Source organism: Pithys albifrons, chromosome 1 (assembly GCF_047495875.1).
Source record: "Pithys albifrons albifrons isolate INPA30051 chromosome 1, PitAlb_v1, whole genome shotgun sequence".
NCBI classification, from domain to species: Eukaryota; Metazoa; Chordata; class Aves; order Passeriformes; family Thamnophilidae; genus Pithys; species Pithys albifrons.
Genome location: NC_092458.1, coordinates 17,626,638 through 17,654,299, shown reverse-complemented (window position 1 = coordinate 17,654,299; position 27,662 = coordinate 17,626,638). Strand labels below are relative to the sequence as shown.

At 39.8% G+C, this 27,662-nt stretch overlaps 1 protein-coding gene across 2 annotated transcripts in view; it reads left to right on the top strand.

Annotated features, from left to right (window-relative positions):
* Window positions 1-6,297: 6,297 nt before the first annotated feature.
* The window catches only part of ANKRD10 (ankyrin repeat domain 10), a 37,056-nt gene continuing 15,691 nt past the window's right edge, over window positions 6,298-27,662 (top strand). For both annotated transcript variants that reach the window (XM_071569004.1, XM_071568922.1), the window contains exons 1-3: window positions 6,298-6,632; window positions 12,258-12,410; window positions 20,592-20,683. In XM_071569004.1, coding sequence (XP_071425105.1) covers window positions 6,432-6,632; window positions 12,258-12,410; window positions 20,592-20,683 — 446 coding nt within the window. In that variant the 5' untranslated portion in view covers window positions 6,298-6,431. The remainder of the gene's footprint in view (window positions 6,633-12,257; window positions 12,411-20,591; window positions 20,684-27,662) is intronic.

The window sequence follows — 27,662 nt, the reverse complement described above, 5'->3', positions numbered from 1 at the left end:
TAAAAGATAGCAGCTTTACAAATGTAGTGCAACAAATCTGGTTTTATTTATTACCCACGAAATCGCATCATTTCCTAAGGAGCAAAAGTTTTAAAAGGGCTTCTTTATGCATGAGTAAATATTTTTCCAGTGAACTCTTGGTTTGTCTTGCAACCCAACCCTAGTTTATTTAACAGTGAGATTGCTTTCTCCAGGGAAGGCAGTCAGAAATGGGGGATGGGAAAGGGAGAAGTTGGCTCTGTCTACAGGGCACAGCTGCTCTTTGCTACTAGCCTCTAGTGGAGTAATACATCAGTAATTATTTGAAAGTCCGACAGTTGCGCTGCTTTCCTTGCCAGACAAAACTCTGAGAACTGAGGACTGGAAAGGAGGATAAAGGACTTTCAGTTTACTGTTTTTCCACTCATGGCTTTTTTTTCCACGTCAGGCTACTGCTGGTATTAATTTTCTGATCTTTGTGCCTCTAGAGGCCTCACATACTATGCAAAGTCAGTTTTAGCACTTGAGCACTAATGCTTCTACGTTAATGAAATAAATTTTGACAAAATATTTCAGCTGTTTTCCCCAATATTTGCATCTAAAAAAATGTTTATTTCCTATTCTGTTTTAGGAGTGATTTCAAAGGAACACTTGGTCTTTGCTGAAGAAAGGGGAAGACAGCAAAAAATTCAGATAAGAACAACATACTTCAAATGGTGCACCACTCAGCTGTGGTTTAATTTAACTAAAAATAGGAAGCAGACCTAGTCTTTGAACCAGTCCCTGAAAATTATGAGTCAGCCTCTATTTACACTAGGAAAAAGATGGAAAGTTCCCACCATTGCTAAAAAAATCGTGGCATCTAAAGAAATGTTATATTTTCATCACGGTTCACTGAGAGTATCAGAAAAAAATTAAGAGAAAAACTGAGAGGAAAAACATCTGAATAAGTTTGTCCTGTCAGAAAACCACTCTCAAAATTAGGAACACAAGTAGCTATTATAATGACCCACAGACTCAGAACTAGATTCAGGTATAATGTTAGAAGCAGACAGTGACTCTGTGACAATCTCCTCCAAAGAAAAGAGGTTTCATGGGACTCAAGAGCAGACAAAATGTGAGGAACTCCTTATGTGACTGGGCACATCAATGCAAGTGACATTTATGGAGGATTTATGTGTCAGCATAAGAATCCTTTAGACTCCCAAGACACCCATTGTCCCCGTGCAGGCACAGCAGAGAACTGTGTAAACTGATCCTGTTCTGCAGCAGCAGCTGACAACAGGGATGAATACTCTTGGGCATCTCAAATGGCACTAGAAATGTATGTATGGGCAACTAAATAAAGCCCTAAGTGTTAACCAATGCAAGGTTGCTACAGCAAGAATGGAAGGCTCCATATTCACCCTGTCTGTAAGGAAAAATGGTCAAATATCATTTATTTGTATTAGAATGGCACAGAACAGATGAGCATGTTACAGCTATGTAACCCAGCAAATACTTTCTCAAAAAATATGGGTTTAAAATAATGTATTTCCTTTTAAAATTTATATTGTTAGACTACTGAATCAAGAAGTCCTCATTTACAGACCATTTTCTTTTTCAGCCTTTAGCCAAAAGAGAACATAAAACCAAACTTGGCTAAAATAAAAGCAATCTCTTCTTCCACTCCACTTTGCCTATTAGCTCTTCTGTGTCTTTTTCTGCTTCTCTTTTAGAAGAAATTTAGTTTTGTTAAACGCCCCAACAAAGCATGAAGTCTACCTCCTTGATCTGACAGAAACAGAAAACTTCTCACTTCCCTTAAAAGACCAGGAATAGAACTGAGGATGAAATTGATGCAAATAGACCTAAAAATAACTATTTTTTCTCAAATATTCAAGAATGTGTTCTACTAAGTTTAGTAGGTGAACTCTCTGAGTGATAAAAAATTTATAATGTATTTTTGTATAAATATTACTTTAAGCATTCTATTTATTGGATTCTATTAAATAGTTCTATTTATAAAACATATTAAATTCTCAACATGTCTTTATATAAAACAGAAAATCCAAAGAACCTGATACATTATGTATTGCTGTGCCTGTTTTTTCATGGAAGTTTGTTAATCACAGTTTAACCCATGACTGTCAATTTCCTGAATTATGCTCTGTGCAAACAGACCATAATAGCAGATCAGGGAAACCAAGTCTGTCATCTAGAAAGAAGTTAGAATCCCAAACAGATTTATATTTTATGTATTTGATCTTTTGCACACTAAGATTGTTGAAAATCTCTTTAAGATTTATATCATTTTGTCCAGAATCTAACCACAACAATGGTATTAAAGTACAAAACAATGAATTATAACATAATTGAAATACAATGTTAAAAGATAAAACCAGAATTTCCATGTCCTCAGTTTCACAAGATACGACAGTATAGTCTTCATTTCTATTAAATTTAATCAACTTTTAAAGCCTATTGCCAAAATATTTTAAGGAAGTTGATGGAAATGCAGAATATCAAAACATACATCTTTGCACATTTATCTGGATAATGATTCACAATTCAAAAAATAGACAGACAAATGTGACTTTGCAAGTCATATGCCAACTACAGACTGATTAAGGAATCAGTGTCATGTAGAGAGCACTGTGCTTGTCTATTTTGGAACTTTTGCTGTAGATCACTAGTATGGAAATAAAAAAGGTTGACCTCATAACAAGGAATCTAGTCACGAAACAAGATATACCAGAGTTCAGTTCCACATGCCAAATTCTCACACAGCATTGTTAAAGACTCTTCCCCTCTCTATATTCTGCTTCCCCCTTTCCAAAGACAATGCAATGGTAGTTGTCTATCATGTATGGATTACTAGAAGGTGAATGACATCAGTGTCCATAAGGGAACTAGCCAGACCACCATCTGTATTTGGTGTGCCAGTTTCTTTACTCCATAAGAGATAAAAACCACATGCAAATCCTGAATATTAATCTTCTCAAGTTAAGGAACCTTTAAGTCTTGTTAATTTTCACTATAGGCCACATGTTTTTGATATTTATTGCTTTTCACAATAGTTATAAGCAATACGTGAACAACTACGTCCATGCTTACACACAACACTGTAGAAAGTTTGTTTGAGTTTTGTTCCCCTCTTTTTCCTTTCAACAGTTCTATCATATGGGATCTGCATTATTTAATCCCCAAATGACGAAAGCTAATACAAAGTGTTATTATCAGCCTAGCTGTATATGGAGGGGAAATCCACATATTCCAGGAACAGAAGTGTGTACAGGATGATGAACTCACAGCTTGTGAAAACAAAGGCCAGATTCAACGTAAAAGGAATGTTTTTGTAAGGCAAAGGACAAGGTGCTGAACTGAGAGTTGCTGTAACTAAAAGTACTCCCTCCCCTGGCCAAAGCATTTAGCTTTCCTGTGCTTCAGTGTCACCATCTATAAAAGGGCTTATATGCAATTCATGCTCCTTTGCACATCATTTTGAGGTCTACAACTTGGCAGCATTCTAGAAACCAAAGCAATATTTTATTTTGGTGAAGATATAATAATATATAGGGGATACAAATATGAGCTGAAGTAATGCCTAGCATTGAAATGCCTCATCTGTATATTCACAACACAGTGTTACATTTTTACCTCGAAGCACTTTGATTAATTGAGCTTCTTACCACCACTCAGGACATGATTTTATTACTCCCATTTTGCAGATAAAAATATAATGAAATAAGCCTCTACAGTTTAAATAAGAAGACAGCTAAGGTTAAAACAAAAGTTTCTGAAAGCAAGCTTTCCATCTTCATGTTCTATCTTGATACTGCTGTAAAAACCACATTTGAAGTCAATAATTGTTATGATCTTATAGCCAAATATCTTGATACCAGATTTGTGGTGCTTGTCCTAAGTACAGAGAGCCATATGTTATTACTTGACTGTGCAGATCAAAACAAAACTTTGAAAACACAAGAGAGGTTTTTCATTTTGCTATGATTTTTAAAGTCTAAACTCACTCTTTCTAGCTTAGGCCATCATTGTGATATTTTAAGGTAAATTTTAAGCCAAATCTCCAGTTTGCTGTTTCAACAGCATTCTCAAAAGCACCTTCTCTGCACAAGAGCAGTACAATCCAACCAGGCACCCTCTCTGGATCAGCACCTTTTCACACTGAATGAATTCCTTAATCACCTTCTTGAAGACTAAAAAATTACCCCATAGGCTGAATGTCCACCTCCTTTTCTGAGATTTTACATATGTACAAAAAAGAATATTTGCTATGGGAAGCATTTGTCAGATGGGTGTTTCGTGCTGGCTGTAAGCCAGAATGAAGTTCTTTCTGCTGGCAGGTGTTTTTCTTTGTGTTACAATCTTATCTCTGAACATTGGATATTATACATACACAGCTCCATCTGCAGCAAAATCCAAAGAAGCCAAGCAATTGTGAGGAATGCCTATGGAACCACAGTTGCTGAGAAGCCAGAACCCTTATGATCAATTTAAACTTTATGATCAATTTAAACTGATGTTAGGGAAAAGCTTTTTAAATGTCTGGGTCTCTAGGTACTTTTAACAGAAATTGCTTTGTACTTTCTTTGCCCTAGAACATAATTCCTGACTTGAATTGCTTAATAGTGTGTAGTGAAAAAGGACTATCCCTTGACACCCCATTCCTGGAGGTGTTCAGGGGAAGGCTGGATGGATCCCTGAGAAACCTGGTCTAGTGGAAGGTTCCCCTGCCCACGGCTGGGGGGTTGGAACAAGATGGTCTTTAAGGTCCTTTCTAACCCAAATCATCCCATGATTCTATGATTTTCTGGGACAGATTTTCTTACACTTAAAACAGTTTGATTTTACTATTCATTACCATAAATCACCATCAATTTATTATTGTCAGAAAAAGTAGTTCACAAATACTTTGGATAGAAAACAATTAGGAGCAACCAACAAGGGTCCTGAAATTTCTGTGGGGACGTTACTCAAGGACTGGTATCTGGTCGCGATTCAAAATCTGGCATTGCCTTTTTAATCAGACCTTTTTATTCAGGTTCTCTTTTGGTTTTCAGTCCATTGTGCAGCACAAACTCACAGTGATCCCCGAGTGCTTGGAAGCACTTCCATTATGTGAGAGAGTCCCGCTACAGCGGCTGCCCCCGCACAGCCCCTTCGCTCTGCCCCGCGCACACACGGACCGGCCCGCCCGGCCGGGGCTGGGAAACCCGGGAACGGCCGGGAGAGAGCGGGACTGGGAGGGAAGGAGATGCGGGAGAGAGAGGGAGGAGGGAGCGAGTGGGAAAGGGAGGGAAGGAGCGAGAGAGAGGGAGAGAGAAAGAGAGACAGACAGACGTACAGAGGGAGAGACAGAGGGAGAGACAAAGGGAGGGAAGGAGAAAGAAGGAGGAGAGGAGGAGAGAAGGAAGGAGAAGGAGGAAGGGAGAAGGAGAGGAGAAGGAGAAGAAGGAAGGGAGAAGAAGGGAGAAGGAGGAAGGGAGGGAGGAGGAAGGGAGGGAGGAGGAAGGAAGGAGGAGGGAGGGAAGGAAGAGGGAGGGAAGGAAGAGGGAGGGAAGGAAGAGGGAGGGAAGGAAGAAGGAGGAGGGAAGGAGAAGGAGGAGGGAAGGAGAAGGAGGAGGGAAGGAGAAGGAGGAGGGAGGGAGAAGGAGGAGGGAGGGAGAAGGAGGAGGGAGGGAGAAGGAGGAGGGAGGGAGAAGGAGGAGGGAGGGAGAAGGAAGGAGGGAGGGAGAAGGAAGGAGGGAGGGAGAAGGAAGGAGGGAGAAGGAAGGAGGGAGAAGGAAGGAGGGAGAAGGAAGGAGGGAGGGAGAGAGAACGACGAGAGAGGGGCGGGGAGAGAGAAAGAGAGGGATGGAGAGAGAGAGAGGAAGAGGGGGAGAGGGAGGGAGGGAGAGAGGAAGATGGAGGGAGAGGGAGAGAGGGAGGGAGAGAGGAAGGGAGGGAGGGAGAGAGGGTGGGAGGGAGGGAGGGAGGGAGGGAGGGAGGGAGGGAGGGAGATGGACGGAAGGGGGGAGGGGGGGAAGGGGGAGGGAGGGAGGGAAATGGAAGGAGAGGGAGAGGGAGGAACGACGAGAGGAGGGAGAGGGAGAGTAGGGAGAGAGGAGAAGAAGAGAAAGAGAGGAAGAGAAGGAGAGGCAGGGAGAAGGAGGGATGTGATAGACGGAGAAGGAGAGGGGGGGATGTGATAGCCGGAGCCCGAGGAGGAGGGATGTGCCGGAGGGAGCGGGGCGGGCACGGAGAAGGGCCCCGCCCCGCTCTGTGCCCCGCGCGGGCGGCTCGACCACGCCCCCGTGGGCGGGGCCTGGTGCGCGGCCCCTCCTCGCTCCCTTTGTGGCGGGGCCGCGCGCGCGAGCCGCAGTCGCCGCCGCTTCCCGCTCGGGCAGCGCGCGCCTGCTCCTCCCCCTCTCCCCCCTTCTTTCCCATTCCCGCTCGCCGCTCTCCCGCTCGCCATGTCGCTGGGAGCCGGCCCCGAGGCGGGCTTCTCCAGCGAGGAGCTGCTGACCCTGCGCTTCCCCCTGCACCGCGCCTGCCGCGATGGGGACCTGCCCGCGCTGTGCGCGCTGCTCCAGAGCTCGTCCTGCTCCGACCTGGCGGCCGAGGATTCCTTCTACGGCTGGACGCCCATCCACTGGGCCGCGCACTTCGGCAAGGTGGGGCCTGGCCGGGCGCGGCGGGAGCGGGGGTGGGTGCGGGAGTGGGAATGGGAAGAAAGAGGGCGCGATTCCCGCTCGCGCGGAACGCGGCGCCATCTTTGCCCGTGGCGCGCGCCGTGCCGGGAGGCGCCGCCGCCCCCCCCGCCATTCCTGCCGCTCCTCAGGGAGCCGGGCGGGACGGGAGGGGGCGGCCCCGGCGCTTGGCTCCGGGCCTGTGCCCGCGGGGGTGGCTCAGGTCACGGGGCTGGCGGCACCTGCCTGCTCCGCATCACTCATCCCCTTCCCGCTGCCGTTGGCGGCCGCCTCCCCCCTTCCCTCCCTCCCCGCAGCCTTCCCGGTGGTGGCCCCGCGCCTCCCAGCCGAGCTTCCAAATGGGCCCGGGGCACCGGCACCAGGAGCCAATAGCGAGGAGCAGGGCGGGGGGCTCCTCCCACGCTTCTGCCCTCCGGTTATCCCCGGCCGGGCGGGAGGCACCGTCAGGGCGCGACCCCTTCCACGTCCCCGCTAATCCCCGTCCCCTGCTTGACCCTCCCTGGCTCATCCCCCTTCCCGGCGCGCCTCTTGCTTTGTCTGCAGGGCCTGATCGTGATCCGTATCATCTTCAGGCTCCGCACCCGGAGACCGTGTTGTTGTGGTGCCCGTGTTATGACGACCGGCTCGCTGGGAGCGTGGGCAGGAGGCGCTCCTGCCTGGGAGGCTCCTCTGTTGCCTTCAGCATGAAAAACAATTAGCGGTTTATACCTTTTCTGTGTTGGCATCGTTGCAATGCAGAAAAAACCGAAACGTAAGAAGTAGCTATGCTAATTTCAGGTCTTAGAGTGAGAGGTATCTTAATTTCTTGATTTTTGTATAGGCCTTTCTTGTTCCTGATGCAGTGTGTGTCCCAGCCTATGCAAAATTCCAGCCCAGGTGGTTGGGGTTTGGTGTTTTTAACTCGTAGATTTGTCTGGGTTTGGAGTTCGAGGGGCTTTGTTCGTGTTCTCCCTCCCATTTCCAATATACTTCTGTTTGTTTGTTGGTTGTGTGCCAGAGGAGGAAGATTGATGTACTTAGGCAGTTGTCATGGCTTATAAAAGTACATTAAGAGATGGCTTCAGTGTATTACACGGTCGTATCTGCAGTGCTTCTTTAAGAAACGTTTTAGAAGCCTGACTAAGTAGTCCGTCAGTCCCAAAACAAAGCAAAACAAAAAACCCTAAGCCCACAAAACCCAAAATGTAAAGCACCCTTTTATGTGTTCAAAACCAAGCAAATAATCTACACTCTGAAAAAACTGGAGTGCCTTAAATTTTATCAGGAAGTTCACTCATAGAAAATGTAAAGATACTAATGGTGTTGTGGTATTGTTTCCGTTTTCTGTCACATAAGAATTTCTTTTCAGTGCGAGCTTGTGGCAGTCTTGCTTTTGCCTTACTGTTCTGTGTTGTCTTTTATTCCTTTATGCATCTCCAGCTTTCTGCTCACCATCCTAGGCTGTGAGAGTTTGTGTTCAGTTGCTGTTGAAGAGACTCTTGCAGAAACAGCAAACAAAGGGAGCAAGTCAGTCTGCAATATGTTGTGCTCTTATTTGCCATATTCATTCTTAGGTATGGGCAAAATTTGATGGGTGGTGTTACATAGTGGGGAACAAGTCTGATAAATGGAACGGGACTTGCAGAGATGACATAGGCTATAAATGGCTTTTATACAATTTTGCATGTATGTACTTATTTTCCTAAAAGTTTTCAGATCTAGGCAGTTTCAATTTCTCGAAGTTATGTTTTATAGTCTTGTTAGGTGGTGTTCCTTTTTCAGAGCCAGAGTACAGCACATTGAAAAAGTTACAGGATCCCAAATCTGGCTTTGTGTTTCTGTGGCATTGTTACACTTTATGTTTCACCAGTTAATGGGCTGTTGCTGGGAGTGCCACAGTAGCTGCTTTTAGTGGACACTCAGATGCACATCTTATGTTCTTGTTTATGGCTTTTTTTCACCAAATTCACGTTCATCAAAGCCAAGTGGAGAGTTCTCGAAGTATCGTTGTCTTCAAAGGTGAATTTTTGAAGTGTTCTGTCAGAGTTACTGAACAGGACTCTTCACTTTGTTTTTCTGTATTTTTCTTTTATTTTTACATGTTTGTTTTTTTCCTTTTCCTGGGAGAAATTAAACGGTGACAGAACTTCCTGTCTGTCTTTCTGATAGAGGGCCCTTTAGCAACATGGCCCAGCAGTTGTGTTTGTTCAGACTGCAGCTCTGTAGCATGAAAGGACAAAATTGGTGAAGTTTTTTCTGGAAGAAGCCCTCGTGGAACAGCAACTCATAAGCAGTGAAATCTAAACCAATCCGTACATGTACACACAGCAAGAGTCCAGGTTTTGCGAATTTTAGCAGCACAGACAGAGGTCCTTCTTTTCCCTTTGCAGAGGTTGAACATGGAAGATGGTCTGCACTGTATCAAAGGACAGTACAAAACAATTTTACATTAAACCTGTGTAAAACTGCATTCTTGCATGCAGTGGTAGATGTGCTTCAGCAAGGAAGTAGCAGCAATAGTCCGGCTGAATTTAAAGGAATATGCAAAAGAGAAAAGGTCCCTTATGGGGGGGGGAGGAGATACTGATGTAACACTGGGACCAGTAAAAATGGAGTCTCTTAAAGACTAAAAATGAAAACACGTTATTCTTGAATAACTTACTCCAAACATACTTTTACAGCTTGCACGTAATAAATAAAATACCAGCCAATTCAATTGAACATGATAGTACAATAACTGGTGTTTCTGGTTGTAGTATCTGGGGTTATAATGACAGCATGGACCTCCTTTTAGAGGTAGTAGCAAGTCCAAACTTATTTGCTGTGTGCAGTTCCTGTGGTGGGGTTGCATTTCAGGACATTCCCTGACTGAAGAGAAGTCCTTGTCTCCTGAGATGTGAATTAATTCCCATTAGAATTGCTGTATTCTAATTAGAGTTAATTATATACTGCCCTAAAACACCCTGGCATTCTGTAGGTTTCCAAGAAGATGGTCAGAATGTAGAATTGTCTAAAAAAGCTGCCAGAGGTAGAAAATGAATGGCTTGCATAAAAATCAAAGTCACTGTTAATTCACTTTGTTTTGGGCTAACCTTAATTTAATTTTTCTTTTTAATCACTTGTATGTGAATTTTTATCTTCTCTGACCATGTCTATTTGCTTCTGCTCTTCTGCTTTTTCCATTTGACTGTTTACATTATAGGAAGCAAAATAGTATTAAGTACATTCTGTTTCTTTTGGAACAAAAGTAGTACAGATAAAAATGCCCGTCTCTTCCTTGGCCAGTGCTGTGGCCTGTATGGGGGCCTGTCCTTCCTGACCAAATCAATTTAACCTCTGCTTTGTTGTAACAATACAGTGAAAAATACCTGCTTATTAAATTCAGGTTATTTAATGAAAATGGACTTGTCTGCCCTGATTTTAAGCATAAATAATCAAGGGAGCTACTGGGTTTTGTTGTGTTGGCTTTTCCTGTCTGTGGAATTACTGCGTTCTTCCATGACGTTCCAAGAAGCAGGTTTTTCTGACAGCCATGGTACAGAAGCCCACCTGTGCTTCAGCTTTTGATGGGTTGAAATGTCTTCATTGTTAAAGCCCTGACAGAGAATGTTAAAAAAAGGGGGAAACAAGAAAACCTAATATTTAAAGATGAAGTTGTACCAATAATCATGAGTGTAGCTCTATTATCAAACATTTAAGCAGAGCAAAGATAGTGCTGGAGAATGAGTTTATTTTTCCCATTTCAATTGATGGTCTGTAATGCCTGTCTAATTATGGAACTCTTTCAGCTCGGTGCCTGTGCAGGAAAAACTATTCTTTCCTGAAGCTGTAGTGCTTATCTGAAAGTGTTTTCAAATTAAGTCTCTTCAAAGTCTATTGTTTTAAAAACTGGTTGAAATTTTTTTCCACTTGCGGTAGCTGAACATCTCGGTGTAGGTGGAGCTTTTTTCCCATCGCATGACTTACTAATAATTACAGTGTTACAATTTAATTAGTAATTACTAGGCGTTAACAGGGGTGCTAACATGAGAACATCAGGGAAAGTCTAAGACTGGCAAATCCAAAATGTATGTTTTCTTTTGGAAAGGTATGTGGTCTTTGGTAATATTGAGGTTTGTGGAGCTGGATTCATTATTTCTGCAATATTGCAGTTAGACTCACCCTTCATGCAGTTCATGAGTTAATGGTACATTTGTGTCCAGCCTTAACTCCATTACAGTCCAAAAAGAGTGATTTTTTTTTATCTCCTGAAGGATAGGGCTCTTATGTGTTTGTTTGAACTGCGCGAGGGAAGGAAACAATTGTAGTTACTGACATATTTGCAAAACGAGTGTCAAATCCTTCATTACAGTGGTTGGTACTGTTATCTCCTGTATGTAATTCAGCAAGATCAGGAATTTACAGGTTAAAAGTGGGAGAAAGAAAGACTGACATACAGGAACAGAAGAATGTTTTAATCCTCATGTTGATGTTTCTGTCTGAATCACACTGCAAGCCTACATTTGGTGCTTTTTAATTGTTCCTTTATGGACAGATGCAGCTGTGGGGTGGCTCATGTTTTCTTGAGCTGTGAGACCCCCGTAGATTTTTGGTTTATGTGAACCAATGCCCTGAGCCAGTGTGGGGAGTATTGTGTGGGTGTGTGCAGTGGTGGTTGTTTGTTAACTATAATTAATGGATGCCCAGACTAAACTGTTTATTTCAGTAGAGTACATTCCTTTTCCTTTCAACAAGAAGACAATGTTACTGTGTGACAGGAAAGGAGCGTTGTTTTGATTATTGCAAGTTGAGGTCATGGTGGCTGTGGTTTGCCTGGTTTCTACAGATGAGATGCTCTGAATATTTAAAAACAGTAACTGATTATCTGACGCTTCTATTTATTATGTTGGGAGAGTCAGTCAGAATATAATGTGATGAAATACTGCAATGTAAAAAAACCCCTTTTTTTCTGTTTTGCCACAAACATGCAACCTGTTTTGTTTCTAATAGCTTCTCATCTGTAATAACAGGGAAATGGCATAAGAAATTTATTCCTTTTATAGTTTAAGCATGCTATATGTTAGTAACTATTAGTATTCATTACTAATCTTCTGTCACTTCAGAAAAACATTAAATAAATGAAAAAATCTTGTGTGTTTCTAATTTAACCTTCCTTTAAACTCTGAGAGTACGTCTGTGTATCTCCTGACAACACACTCTTGTTTTGGCAAATGTTATCTAATAATGTCTGGTTAGTGTCATGTTTGCTGGGTCAGAACAACCCCCCCACCCCCTTTTTTTTTTTTTTTTTTTTGTCTCCTTAGCAAAAGTGAACCAAATAGCTCTTGTAGTTAGGTCTGGAGAATTTTTTATGTTGTCTTTTCCCCTTTCTCATAAAGCCATGTGGAATTCAGTTTTGGAGGTGAGAAGTACTTTTGAGATACAGCCAAGGGAGCGAGGAGTGAAACAGGAGTGAGATACCCTAACTTTGATATTCTGTCTTGTTTCGTATCCATGTTGTCTCTCTAGGAAGTTCAGCTTTTCTAGGTTTGATGTGTTTATTTAGCACATGCTAATCATGATAGCACATCTGTGTAACATTCTTGGTTTTATTCCCTCCTGTCTTTAAAGCTGGAGTGCCTAATGCAGTTAGTAAGAGCTGGAGCTTCTGTAAATGCCTGTACAACACGTTTTGCTCAAACCCCAGCCCACATTGCTGCTTTTGGAGGACATCCACAGTGCCTGAATTGGCTGATTCAAGCGGGGGCCAACATAAACAAACAGGTATGGACTCCTGTGTATTTCATGTATGCATAGAGTTTTGGAAGGAGTGTCTTGATCCCTTTTTATGACATATGTGATCCTTACATTAACATTCAAATACCGTAACACCAGCTGAAGTCAAATGGCTTAATTATCAGCTATAGACTTGTTACATACAGTAGAGATAGGACTAATAAATGTCCTTTAAGCCTCTAGGGGTTTGGAGGACATTTGTTTTAGGAATTGACATCTTGCTACTTCTTGAACAAAGTGGTAATGCTGCTTTGGTGTTGGCAGCATTAGCAAATACTCTGATATTGTAGTGCTGCTTTAGGGGCAAAAGAAAAGGCTAGTGAGGAACATAATGCTGATTTAATATGCTAAGTATGTGAAAATTTGCCATCATCTACAGAGCCATGAGACCTTTGAGGTGCTTCATGGTTTAGTCATACATCTGACTAGAAGGGTCTGCCATGGTTTATTTTAAGATGCCCATGGTTTTATGTTTTTTTCCTTTTTAGATTATTACCAAAGCTTTTCTAGTAACTTCCTGAAAATAGATCAGAAACATGTACTCTACTAACAAAGGATGGATGAGTGACTTTTAAATTTTTTTTATTATAATTTTTTATTCCTTTTACTGTGTGTATGTAATTTGTTTGGCAGCAGAGAGTGCATAAATACAGCAAAATTCCCATAAAGGGCTGTTGTACTCTGGTACAGTAACAGAATCAAGTGCTTAAAATCTATCATTTAAAAAGAAAATGTTTGAAGTACTGAATGAATCTATTATGTATGCTGGGCATACATAACATGTACCTTTTTAATGGTAATAAAAAGTATTTTTAATAATAGTCTATGAAAGTAATTAATCCTGCAGCATATGCTGTTATTGGAAGCTGTGGTATAGCACAGCACCTGTAAAATGTCTGGTCTGTTAAATGTTATATTTTTCTTAAAATACTTAATGACCAGACTGTGTTTTACGTGCAGTAGAGTTAAACTAAGTCTGCTGAAAAACTTAAGCATTTGCTTTTCTAGAGTTTGGTTCTTTTTTTTTTTAAGCTATGCAAACATAAGAAATGGGGAAGTTTGTGTTGAGTTTTCAGAAAAGAAGGCTGGTGCATTGAGAACAGCTGTGAGACACGAGGAGAATTGTAGAAACACTGAAGGTGACTGGATGCAGAGGCTATAGATGGCATCTTCTCCTTGATACCTGACAAAAGTAACTTGTGCAATAAGTTATTGCCTCATAGTGGTAGAACCTTCAGACGAGAAAATACAAGAGCTATAAATGCATCTGGAGACCAGGTAAGAATGTAAAGAAATGGTGATTAGAGAGGAAATGTGGCATGCACAGAATAAAGATGTACACATAACTGCTAAATGAGAAGAGAAGAATGAATGAAAATGAATGAATGAGAAGAATGAAAGTTTCCAGCTATGAGGATAAAAAGAAGAGCTGACCAGTGAGGTTGAAATGGAGTTGAAGAACAAGCTTGCTGTCCTGGAACGTGATGGGGGGAAAAAATCACAGGTAGTGAGTGAGGCTGTAGAAAAGAAAGTAGCAGCTAGCCCCCAGAAGAAGAGGAGAAGAGTGGGGAGATCTCTCCATGGGCTCAGGGCAACATGCAGATGACTGTAAAAGAAAGCAGAAGGCAGTGTAATATGCAGATAAGTGGGCAGGAAACTCATTCCAGCTCAAAGAAGTCACCAAGGCAAGCCAGTGATTCAGAAGTCTCTGTATTAGTGGCTTGTCACCAGAGCAAATAGTCCTCCACAGGAGAAGAGTACTGTGGTTCTCAAGTTCAGATAGTGATGATGGTATCTTGCAGACTTCTAAGGGCAGACATGGGTACTGACTGGCCAAGCACACAGCAGAGATGGGTACTGAGTTGACACTGTGGGTGCCTTGTATGTCCCTAAGGGTAGGCTCAAGTTACACTTCAATGTAATAGCTTTTTTTGCCCCTCAAAATACTTATTTGAACATACAATAAGAGTTATTTCAGACTCAATTTGATGATAAAATAAGATGCCTTTGCTTAATTTAAAATGGTAGTAGGAACAAAAACATCTCTCGAGTTCTTTATTAGGATGCAGCTGGTCAGTCAGAGTGGTTTCACATGCATGAGCACTGCAAGCTAAGTGGTGTGCCTTTCTTGATACCTAAAGCAGAGGACTTATCCCACAGATAGCTGGAATGCTTCATACATGGCTATGTAAAGCACAGTGCATGCTTTGCTCTCCCCAGTTCCTTCAGCTGTTCATTAAATTGCAGTAAAATTCTACCATTTTTGATTGATTTGAATTTCTTAAATGATCTTGCTTCCTTATTTAAATTGCAAGCACTTTCAGGTGATCATCTAGGGCTTCCACCCACACTTGAGCTTTTGGAGCACTATTTCCTGATGTGTATTTTGTTTATTCCTTCCAGCTCGCTGACTGATGCTGTACTCCAAACAGACATAGTCACTGGCTAATGCTTGTGTGAGGACAAGTGTTCCATGGACACTGGATACAAAACACATGCTGAGAAAGATCTGGGAATACTTGATATTTAAACTAGTAAACTTTCCTTCCAAACTGACTCCTGGTTATTGGCTACAGACTAACCCATCACTTCTGGAAAAAGAAAAGGATAGCTTCAAAGGAATCCACTCAAGTCTCTCAGTTATAACGTAAACCTCCGGTACTCAGTAGAATTTGCGTGCACGCTTTCTCATACCTGCCCTGAGGTATTGTATTGTAGCTCATGCTGCCCTGGAGTTTAGGAAAACTTAAAAATGTCTTATCTTCTTGCTGGTGACAGTTGCCCAGGACACTTCTGAGGCAGCAGCAGTGAAGGACAAATGCTGAAAACTGCTTGTCCCAACTGTACTTTGCTTCCCAGATAAGTTCTGTGAGTATATCCTGTGATGCCCAGCCCTCTTATATAACTGTATGTGCTGGCTAGTTCTTCCCCACAGGATCACCATTAAAAATGCACAGGAGGAAAGCTGAAGTACCAAGCAATGGTGTTACTGTTCTTACCCAGCAGTGAACTCAAAAGAATGTCCTGCTGTTTGGATTTTTTCCCTTAAGTGGGCAGTGCCAGCTGATAGTTCATAGTAATGTGACTCAAGACCTGCATTTGGCTGCCTGCTTGTTCTAGTTCCCTGTAGTAGTGCAAAGCAATTATTCTGCTACTTTTCCTGAGAATTTTTTCTGATGTTTTATCCTTGTCATGATGCAGATTGATTCTGGGCTGCTGTACATATTAACATCAGATAATGAGCAATTTTTGATTTAGAAGACTATTAAATTCATTTAAGTAATTTAAGCCTCAACCTGTTAAACCTTTCTGTTGTATGTTGCCTGTCTTGATTGGCCAAACATGTTGTGGCTTGTCATAAAGAGAAGGGAAAAGAAGCACTGCATCCTTACAAGTGATGCAACTTAGTTTTTGTGCAGCCAGTTATCATCACGTGACAGAGATGGCAGCTAGATTTAGGAGGGTTAGATTACTCATGCTAGCAAGAAATGTAAACACACTGATATCCTTGGTGGGGAGGTAAAAAACACTAATTCTTTGGGTATGTTACAGTTTTACATTTTAAGCAACATTTTGGACTAAATCGAGGTAGGAATATACCATTAGTTCTCATTTGCAGTCAAAATTCAGAAGGAGCACAAATTCAAAGCATCTTTAGCAAAGAAAGAGGAAAAGTATCCAGTGCTCTTTAGTTGCTACTTCCTAGCTTGAGAAAGGGTGTAGGGTACTGGATCTAAGAAATGTGAGTAGCTTTGAAAATGGGATCATCTAATAGAACTTGAAATTCAGACAGTTTTGTTGAGGAATGGAGTAATTTGTATTTCTTACCAGGTAAAATAGTGCTTCTGTGTTTAGTCAGATATCATTAGTGGAAGTGTTTTACAAGTGCTTGCACAGTGTTGAGGTTTAACCCCAGCAGAGATGTAAGCACCGTGCAGCTGCCTCCTTGTTGTCCCCACCCAGAGAGCTGAGGGGGAGAATCAGAAGGAAAGTGTGAGGAAACTCATGGGTTCAGATGAAGACACTTTTAACAGGTAAAAAAGCAAAGAAAAGCAAATCCAAGTAAATCTAATAATAAAACATTTTTAAAAACCTCACACCACAACTAATAAAGCTTAATTGCTCACCATGAGCTGACTGATGCCCAGCCAGTGGCCTGGCAGACTTTCCCTCACCAGCCTCAGCTTCTCTTGGTGGACATGATGTCCATATGGTACAGGATAATCCTCTGGTCAGTTTGGATCAGTGTTCTCACTTGTGCCATGTCCCAGCCCACACCTAAAACACTGGTGTAATAAAAAACACAGCTTTGATCACAAAACACCATATTAGCCACTCTGAAGAAAATGAACTCTATCCCAGCCAAAACAGCACACATAGTTGAAAGCTTTCTGGGTAAATGTGTGTGGGAACTTTTTATTTTAAAAATAAATACCTGCTGGTAAGTTGTTTGGGGGTTTTTTGTTGGTTGGTTTTTGTTGGTTGGTTTTGTTTTGGGTTTTCTTTGGGTGGGGGGTGTTGTTTTGTTTTTCTTTTAATAAATGGAAGAGGTGTAAAAGTACCAGTAAGTGAAATTAACTGAATCATATCCAGGGCCTTGGAACTTGGGGAAAATGGGAAACATGCTCTGAATTCACCTGGAAGATCCTCAAGCCAACAGAGGTTGGGTCCCGAAAAGACAGAAACAGGGAAAGTGGAGTATAAAATGCATTAGATTGAACTGAAAAAATCCCACATGTAGAAGTGGCCTGGGAATAAGCAAGTTTGAGGAAAGTACTCAGTCAGTAGAGGAAATGTCATTTGAGGTTAAGCAGCAAAGTGAGGAGATGCAAGCTGATCAGTGAAGCTGAGACAGATCTTCTGATTAAAGCAAAAAAAGCAAAAGACTCTTCAGCCACAGAAATAAAAAGACAATTAAAGAAGAAAGCCAGGTACTTATTCAGTAAAATGAAATGGAAGTCAATCTAGTCATGATCCTGAGCTAGAGAGGACCACCCCTGTCTTTGTGAAAGGATAGCCACGCTTCTTCAGGGAAGAGGAGGAAGATGTTCAGCAGGAAGTTGCAAGAAAAACGAATGTCTGATGCTTCATGATTCTTTTTGTCAATTCTTCAGGAGTGCTGTGTACAAAATACTTAGTTTCCACAGAAACAAACATGTTATCTTGAATACTAAGCCAGTGAAACTTAATTGGCATTTCTGCTCATTTATTTATAATGCAACTTGTAGATTGTGAGATAAGTTTGGGCTGTTGGTGCAGTGTTACAAGAGGAGGGTAAGTGGGACCTTGTTCTGCTCTAGGTATGAAAGGGCAGTACAAGTTATTGTTTCCTTTCAGGGAATGTTACTGCAAAGGGGATTATATCAGACTGAAGCACATACAGGAAATGTCAACGATTTAAAGGATTATGAGGTATTGTCAAGGGTAATTAGGAATTTGTAGAGCCCCTCAAAGTAAAAATATCTTCTTTTGCTTCACATAGCCAAATAAAGATAGGAAAGGGGTGTCTTACCCATGAAAATGTGCTGGCAAGCTAGACCCTGAAGTGTTCTCAGAAGCTTATTGGAAAAAACCTCTTAATTTGTTTTCCTGTTTGAGCACATCCACTCCAATTGTTGAATCAAAACAAAATTGTTCTGAGGCGCATGCAGAGTACTTTTGTTTTCCTCTTTGGCTGGAATGAAAAATTAGTAAATAAAAGTGGGATCTAATTTTTTTTCCTTTTAGTCTAGCTCACAATTCAGAGAGAATTCCTTAATAGAGCTGAGAGACTAGTTCAGAAACTTTTAGTGCAAACATATTTGGCCCCTTAGGAGAATTTCAAAGGAAGATGATAGTGATGACTGAAATTTAAGTGCTGTCATTAAAAGGAATGCTATTAAAATCTAGATCTGTGTGTTCTGGTATTTTCTAAGTATTTTCTCAATTCCGTAGCTTTAGACACATGCTTTTCTGGGCCAGTGAGTGAAAGTAGCCCTTCTCAAAACAGATACTCTCTTCTGAGATACTAATCTTCCTCTACTTGGTGATGGACTTTTTTAGCTGCTACAAGCATAGCTCATTCTTGTCATGTGGTGGTGAAGAGTCCTTTTGCAAAGGTCTTTTCTCATCCTTTTTCTGTTTCCCCACAGCAAGACTTGATAATTCACTTCTTTACATCTTACTGTGGGCAGTGTGATAGGTTTGTGGGGCTAGTAGAGATTTTTGTCATATGCATGGCTAGTTGAGCTGACTTGCCCTAAACTGAATTTTACATTGAATGATTATCTTTTAACTTAGGGTTGATCTTGTAAATACTAATGCAGGGAAAAAAGGTAAATCACTTCTTTTCTATGCTTTTATGTCTTTAACCAAAAGTGAGGGAAGGAAACAACAGAATGATGAATGAAAGACAACTTCCATGATTGGAAAATTAATAAACTAGGAAGAAAATTTTTCAAGATAAATTAGTGTCAAATGAATTTCTATGTATGTTAGTTAATGGAATTGTATTGTCTGTTAAACTTCTGTCTTCCTGTTACTTCATGAAAAGTTATAAATAGGAGAAATTACATGAACTTCATTGGCAAGCAGTCTTCTATCCATCAGCTACAGACAGCCATTGTGGAAGAAGGGCTGTATGGCTCTTTTCTAATCTCTACAGAAGTTTCTGCTCTTTTCTTATGTCAAACTTTGTCAGCCTCAGCAATTTTCATTAGTTTATAAGAAAGTAAACTTTGTATGGTACCATTATTGTTCCCTGCTGAGTGTGCTAGCTGTAGTTCACTGTTTGGCTGAATGTATATCTTGAACACTGCTTTTACCATGAAATAAAATTGACAAGTAGAAAACTAAGATTACAAAATACAATCCAAAAGTCATTTTGAAGTTACATTTACATGGTCTAAAAGATGTGATTAAATTTCTTAAAAGGTTGTCAGACCGTTGGACACTTTGATACCTTCTGCCTATCAGGATGGTAGTATGATCATATTTTTAATATATTCACATTTCAAATAGAGCTAAAGTATAACCGGAACTGTAGAGTTAGGCATGAACCGTACTGTGTGTAAAGACTGGTGAGTCAGTAAAGGTGCTGTGTTAATAACTAGTGTGGAGATTTTAGTAAACAGAACAGGGAAGCAAAACAGAGGCACATACAGTTAGACCGTGTTTAGTATTAGTGAAACAGACAGTAAAGCCCATCGAAAGTTTGGAGAGAAAGAAAGAGAATGGGGAAGAAAACACAAAAAAAAAGAAAAATTACCCCTTGCTATCCACTGGAAGTGTTAAGGACTGTGATAATCATGTTAACAAACCAATAACATTTACTTCCTACTTCAAGGCAATTTTTCTTTACAGGTTCTTCTCTGTGGTTCTTAATACTGATGGTTAATTGCAAGTACTGAATTTCCTCTGCAGCCTGTAGATCACAATGCATGGAATTTACCTGCTACTTGCTTGGATGTGCAAAATTGCTGTAGATTCTCCCTGTTGTGAAGACAGTTGGTAGGGAGGAGTTGCCTGAAAAGCAATAAACTACTCCCAGTATGTTTGCACATAATGCAAAAAGATAAAAGAATTGGATGTGCTGGTTAATACTAATGGAAGAAAAGACGAATAAATAGGATGTGGGTCAGGGTTTATGTCTTAGGAGAGGTCTGGCCTGTCCTGTGAACACTGAACATACTTCTATTACAGTGTAATTCTGCACACATGCTCCTCTCCTGCTGAGTGCTGATGGTGCACCGCAGGACTGTGGTGTCAGCAAGATGTGACAACTGTACAGTCACAAAAACTCAGCCTCGCTGCTTCCGAGCTCAGGGGGGCCTGCTCAGGCCAACAGTATTGAAAAATGAAAGTGCTAAGAGATAAAGGTTTTGAACAACTTGTTATGGTGCTACACGTTATGGGGTTTTTAACAAGTCTTGCTGAATATGACTGCTGATTGCCTAGTTATTGGATAAGGCTTATCTTATGAGTTAAATGTCCTTAGCATTATTTCTTGCTAAATATCTATTGTACATGGCAGCCTACTGCAAACTTTAATGATAAAGTTCCTGATGTATTTGCTAACTTAAAAATGCTGCTTTTATATATCTGCTTTCTTAATTAAAGTGAGTAATGTAACAATTAGATTTTAATTTTTTCATAAGATTATGCTTGACAAAATGTAGTTTGTCTTTACAGGATTATGTTGGTGAAACTCCTATTCATAAAGCAGCTCGGTCTGGTAGTATGGATTCCATAAGTGCCCTTGTGGCTCATGGTGCGCAAATAGAGTAAGTGAGGTATTTTTTCTTGTTGTCGATTGTTGTGTGTGTAACTAACTTAGACCAGTAAACATAGATACTAATTTTGGAAAGAAAAGTCAAAACAGCAGACACCTGAGTATAAAAGACACCTAGACATGTTCAACTGTAATGAAGCCCAAGATGTTTTGCGTGTCTAGTAATAAAGATTCTTTTACTTAAATGATAGCAGTATGGTAAATTATTACTGCATTTATATCTGATACATTAAAATATTTATCACGCTTCTGTTAGATGACCCCAAATTGTGCCCTTTTTTCAGTATGTTGTTATCTTTACAACAAATCTACACCTTGCACTGGTGAATGAATACAGAAAACAATGCAAAAGCAACATTATGTCCAAAACAGAAATTCACACACTCTTTGCAGTTAGTTAATACTGTTTGTTAGTGTATTGTGTATTTGCCCTGTTAACTTCTTTCTTTAAAGGTTTATGTACTGCACAAACATTCAGAAAAGCTCACAAACTTTTGCAGCTTACAGAATGGACAAAATGGATGCAGTTTTCACCTAGAAATGTTGAGTATAAGCTCTATGGCTTATAATAATGTCAATACTTTAGCAGTTTATTTTAATTAGAACTAGCTGTATTATCTTTAATGAGAACTAGTTACTGTATTTTAACCTGAAATATAAAACTGAAGTTGTAAGTGAAATAAGAATCATCTAGTTAATTTCTTGTTTTACCCTTTGGTTTCCATTTTACTGCTTTTGTAATGCTGCCCTGATAAATATACCACCAAATAACTCTTTTCAGTGGTATCGTAGAGTGCTCAGGAAATACACTACCTTTCAAGTTAGGAGTAGTGAACCAGGGATTGCTTCATAGAAAAATGAAACAAGCTGTCTCAGTTATTGACAAGATCGTGAAATCAGACTTAAATTTATAAATTCCCTTTTTGCACTCACTTTCAGATATTTCAAAGATAAACTTGGTTTTAAATTTACTGTGGAATTGAGCAAACCTTAATTATCATCATCAATTAGTGTGTAATCTTGAGTTTTTTTCAAAGAAGCCAACCAAAAAAGAGGTTGTGGAATTGGATAAACAATGTGAAGTGATACCTGCCTTTGACCAAAGCTATTTGCAGCAGACGTAGTGTAGGTTTATAGCAGTTTTAGTGAACAGGGAATAATTTGAATTCTCAGTTTTTTAACTTTGAATTCCATTTGTGTTTCAGTAGACTAGACATGTCACAAGTTTCATAGGGAATTAAGCATCAGATCCTATCCAGGAAATGGTAAAATCAGAGATGCAGATGCAGCAGGCTTGTGGAGCAACACATGTTTAGTCATTTTAGAGGATAAAGACTTGGCCCTGTCACCTCAGAGAAGTAGCTACTGACTGATAGGGGTGAGGATTTTTTTCCATAGAATTCAGTTTCCAAGCTCAGTATGTTAAATTAGGCGAAATCAATATGTATGGTTATGACATTGGTTTATTTTTGATTATCTGGGTTTGAAATGCCCCATATTAATGGTTATGTTGATTTTCTGATCCGTGTAACAACTTAAAAATGGAGATGTTCTGTAAGTTTTGACTCCTGTGTTTTATGGCTTCAGTTAGAAAAAAAGGAGAGGGATTTTAGCCATAAAATCGAATTCTAATTTGTATATATTAACTGAAATGATAATTAACTATATAAGACCAAATCAAGACTATTATTCAATACAGAACTGAGCACTAGTGCTGATCTGTACTGATGATGAATAAGACCTTTTTATTTTTACTGGGATTAGATCTTCTAATCCAGTTTTTTCTTTGTGGAGTTACAGTATCGAAATCTAGTTTTGTGAAGATGCAGAGAATGTCCCTTGTGACTGCAAATAGTCAAGTAGTCTACTTTTACATGGTATTTATAGTATACATCCAAAATTGCACCATCCCTAGTTTTTTATAGCAAGTAGAACAGGGATGCAATTACACAAACACCAGTAATCAGTAGTGGAATGTTGCAAGACACACATTTTTTATTAATGAGTGGTTATTGAAATACTGCTGTGAAAATGAAGTAACTTGGACTAGGGTAATCTTGGTACCAGTGTTTACCATATTTCTACTTTATTCACTCCTTTGGTTATATTGGAAGCCAAAGAATATTGACAATAGTCCAGTTAAAGATAAAAGTAAGAATTTTAGTTTTAACAAAATGGCCTCACTTGAATTGTTCTTGTTTGCTTTATTTCAGGCTTGTTAGTGTATTGCTTTTACAGAGAAAGACAGTATGTTGCAGTCTCTAAATTTCATGAAGCTGTTGCATTGTTTTCCTAATTGATGAGAGAATTTGGGTCTCTATTCCTGTGTAAATTTTTAATAGTATTAAAATTAATAATTGTACCCTAGTGAAAATATTTTGATTTTTTTTGTGGTATTTACCTTTTCATTTTAGCTGAAGCATATTCTGTGCACAGTATGTCCTACAGCCATAAAAATGGTTGCTCCACTAACTATGGTATTCATGGACCCTTGAAGAGGGGGAAGCAGGTGGTCACAATGTCCTCATATGAGTGAAAAGGTTTGCTGTGTAACTGACTTTTTAATGTGGATAGTACCTTTTAAAGTATCCATAATAACTGCTGGATTTACACTAAAAAGCATATTTATGCAATTTATGTGTGGTTAATTGTGTATTATTTATCATGGTGACAGATAAGTGTCCACAGCTTTTTATGAAGGAAAGGCCTTCTTGGTGCCAGGTTTTGTTTTGCTCTTTAGCACTATTTCTTAAATGCTGTATATTAATACAGTTACTTAGATTGCATCACAGCATACATAAAAATATCAAATTCATCTGTAAATACAGGACACTGTTGAATCAAAGAAAGAATAAGCAAATGCAGATGTTAATTATCCTGACTTGAACGTCCCTCATTTCGTGTCTGCTTGCATATACTGCACTTCAGCATTTTGTCCACTTATTTCTCAATAAAAATTCTTCTGCAACTGTCATTTAAGCAGTTGTGTATTCCTTAGTGTCTTGATTTAGAGCTATGAGACAAGTTTCCAGCACTGTATTATCCTGGGATAGAGAGTTGTAACTTGTGGAACAGGGATGTGGCTTGGTATGCACCCATCGAATTACACGTAAAGGCTTGCTTGCTTCAGAGTTTTGTTGATCAAGATGCTTGAATAGTATCATAGGAAACCTTTCTGTTTGCCTGCCAGAAATCTTAAGGGTTTTGGGAAAATTGGTTTGTATACCATGATGATGTTACAACACCCCAAAGATACTTTCGTTTCTAGTTTCTTATAATCTGGTCTCCAGGTGTGACATGCTGGGGTGAATGTACCAGTACATCTGTTTCTACCAGATGACAGATTCATCCTGTGATGTTGATCTAGTTTAGGCAGACACGTCAGCCCGTTCTCATTAAAGCTCTCTGGCGTTCATTTGACCGTGTAAATTCACTCCTGTAATACCAGAAATGTCCTATTGCTGGGATTAAGTTTTTCAGCAAAAACTTTACTCTCATTCTTTTACAGTGGCTTAATTTTATTTCTGCTTTGCAAATTCATGTGCCACAAACTGTATTGTGTTGTTTAAAAGAGCATAATTAATTCGTTTTTTTTCTTCTTCACAACTGCTCTCTGTCCTCCGTAACAGAAATCTGTTCATTGGAGTTTTTTAGTGGATTAGCCCTTTGTGAAATTCTTGTAATATGTTTCTGTTTGTGTTCACATTTTAATCATGACCACTCTTCTGATATCTCAGCTTTTGTTCTTCTTATTTGTACTTTTGAGATTTCTTTACTTTCTGAAAATCTGTCACCTCTAGTGAAGAGACATAAGAGTAGTGATGTCTGCATTTCATGATAACAGGACAGGAATCGGTCTTCTCCTTTGTGATGTAAACCCTCAGTTCCTTTCCAGTCTGGAGGGGAAGCTCACGTGGCCTTTTCTCTTGAAGGATCTCAGGGTTCAGAGATCTCATGCATTAGTTTCTGGATTTCTTCTTGGTTTCTTAAAATCTTAGCAGCTACTTGAAGTTTTTAATGTGTGCTTGTTTTTCTTGCCTAGTTAACTACCAAACTTTTAATACTGAACTGCCATCCATTTCTGGTGTTAACATACTTGTGGAGTGACTGGGTCATCTCTTCACTTCTTAAGCTGCACTGCTACATGATTTCAGTGTAGAAGAGCCAACATCCTCCTTCCTTATGGTCATTAACCTCACCTTGAGAACAGCGCTTCAGGTTCTTGCTGATCATTTGTCTGAGAATAGGATTAAGTGCTTTTTCAACAGAGAGGTTCTTATCTGTTAATTAATATATTGATGCTTATATAATCTGTTGGTACTTTTCAAACTCAGACCACTTCATACGCAATTCTTGTTGTAAACTTGATTGCCTTCTGTCCAGATAGCAGTTAAATTGTTGCATTAATTGCTGTTGTTGCATTATTAGACAGTGCTATATAGTTGGGGAAGAAAATGTGGCAGTTCTTGTTTAACTGTATGTAACAAGCATTTTAAGGGCTGTCACTGTAGTAGTCTTGTAGTTTGTTCTGCCTTTCTCACTTTATAAATATTCTTACAGAAAGGCAAATTGAAAGTGACATGTACATTTCAGTGGTGAAATGCTAATTCTGCAAAAGAATTGCAAGTAAATCTTGATCGTTTCTTCCATGTTTGGTTCCCTGTTGATTGCCATGATTGTAGAAGAATTTAAGGTGATTTGTAGGAGCTTGTGACCATGATATAAGGCAGTAATTTGGATTTAGTCTCAAAATATTTAGAAATACTGAAGCAGAGTGTATATGCATAGGTATAACTGATACAAAAGCTCAGTCTTAGAGTAAACCAGTGTGGAAAAGGGTAGTTTTCATAGTTACAGCTGCTTCAAATAATTACAGGAAGCTGAGACAAACTCTTAGCACTGAATTCCTGTTCAACTTGAACACAGATTATTCTTAGTGAGTGTGGAATAACAACAGTGGTTACTGACAGCAACCCTGAAATAACACAGAATATGAGAGGTTGTGCTTTTTATGAATAAAGGACAATCCATCATTAAAGCAATGATACCTTATGATCTTTCTGGAACTTAGAGAGGAAGTTCACAAGATACATGTGAGCTTGACAGAGTAGCTTATTCTTTGGTGACAAACCTGATAGCACTGGTTTCTTGGCTTTTCTTCAGTCCAAATAGCTGGATAAAGAACACTGACATTTTCCCAAGACTTTCATATGAGGATAGCTAAGGAATGTTTGAGGGGTTTGATTGAGAGTGATCTGCCTTCATGTAAGATGCTGTGCTAACGTTCACTGTGCAGTTTCTCTTCACGTAGATTTTTTTTTCCTGTAAGATAAACTAATCTGCTGCTCTTCTGGCATCAGAGGCCTGAATGCAGCTAAGTCAGGTCAAGAAACCAAAGTGTTATGAAGTGGATCTCGACCAGAGTTAAATACAAGGAAAGACATAAGGGTACAGTATGTTCCCAAATGTAGTAATTGATCAGTTCTGATGGTTAGTCCAGACGGTGATGGTTGTGAGCTGTACAGGTGCTGGGCTTGATCTGCCAGGACGTTTTGACTAGGACTATAATGAGAGAATTGGTAATGAGAGCATGTTTGCTCTAACCTGCTCTGTTGATTTGGGTTTTGTCTGCTGATCTAGTTTGTGTCTTTTTAGGAAAGTTGTTTATAGATCAACTAGTATGTTTCCACCTGGACAAAAAAACCCAGCAGTTAGTTGTGGCATGGCCCAGAACATGTTCAAGTTGGTCAGAAAAGTGTTCTAGTATGTGTCATATGCTGCCAGTTACATGATGTGTATCATTGCATGGAGGATTAACAAGCCCTGGAAGAGCTTGGGTGGCTATAACTTAGGGGAAGCATTACCTTCAATTTCAGCTTCATTCTCTTTTCTTGATATGGTATGTACATGATAGATAAATTTTCTGTTAAATGGAAGAAAATCTAAGTTGGAAAGACTTGCTTGTGAAGCTCATTTGAAGTGGTTTTCTGTACTTCAGCAGTTTCTTAATCCAACAGGTCTTTTGTCTGCTTGAATGAGAGCATCAAGTTATTTTTGTCCCCCCAAAAAATTGAATCATGTAGTTCAATAGTCTCCCTCTATTATGGGAAAATAATGAATCCATCTAGTACTTATCATCCTTTCATTCTTGATACTTTTTTCCCCTTTTGGCACAGAAATACCTTGAAATTCATTTACCTCTTCAATTCTATTCACAAGCTTTCACTGTCCATGCTTTTTGTACTGAATCACTTGAACTTTCTTCCAAGTTTAGCACATCTGAGAGAAGCTTGCTTGCTTCATTTTTCTGATTCTAAGCCGTCATTGGTCTCCAGTTGCTGTGTTGGAGAGAAATAACATCCTTTCATTTGCTGCTAGGGGCATCTTGGCAAAAATTTATGTTGCAAAATTTTTTTTATCTTTTCAAGTGAGAGTTTGCAATGAAACTTTCCTTCATAGTTTTCCATAACACCTTATTCATTGTAAGCAACTTCAATTCCTGCCCTCTCTAGAAACATGGTAGCACCAGCAATGATAATTCTCACTGTCATAAAGTTGGCTGGGTAACTCCTACATTCTCTTTGGAGTTAAAGTGGCTGCAGTACTATAAAGGTGCTTATTAGGAATTCATTTTTGCCAGTGATCTAGGAAATGCTTATTTTCATTTTGATAGGAAAGGACTTTTCTGTTATGCAGTATTGCAACTAGACCGTTGTTTGAAGAGCTCACATGGTCTGTCATACTTGCCCTTTGTCAGCTGCATTTAGGAATCACTTCTTACATAATTAAATAAGACTTTAAAAATATTCTTGCTTGCTGGTACCAGGCTAAGTCAAATAGGCCTGTAGTTTTCAGGCAAAATTTTACTTGGTAAAGTGAATATTTTTTACAAAAGATACTGAAAAACAAAATCCACGGTTTGAAGTCTTTATTGAAGCATATAAATGAGAATAAAGATACTGCAATAAATC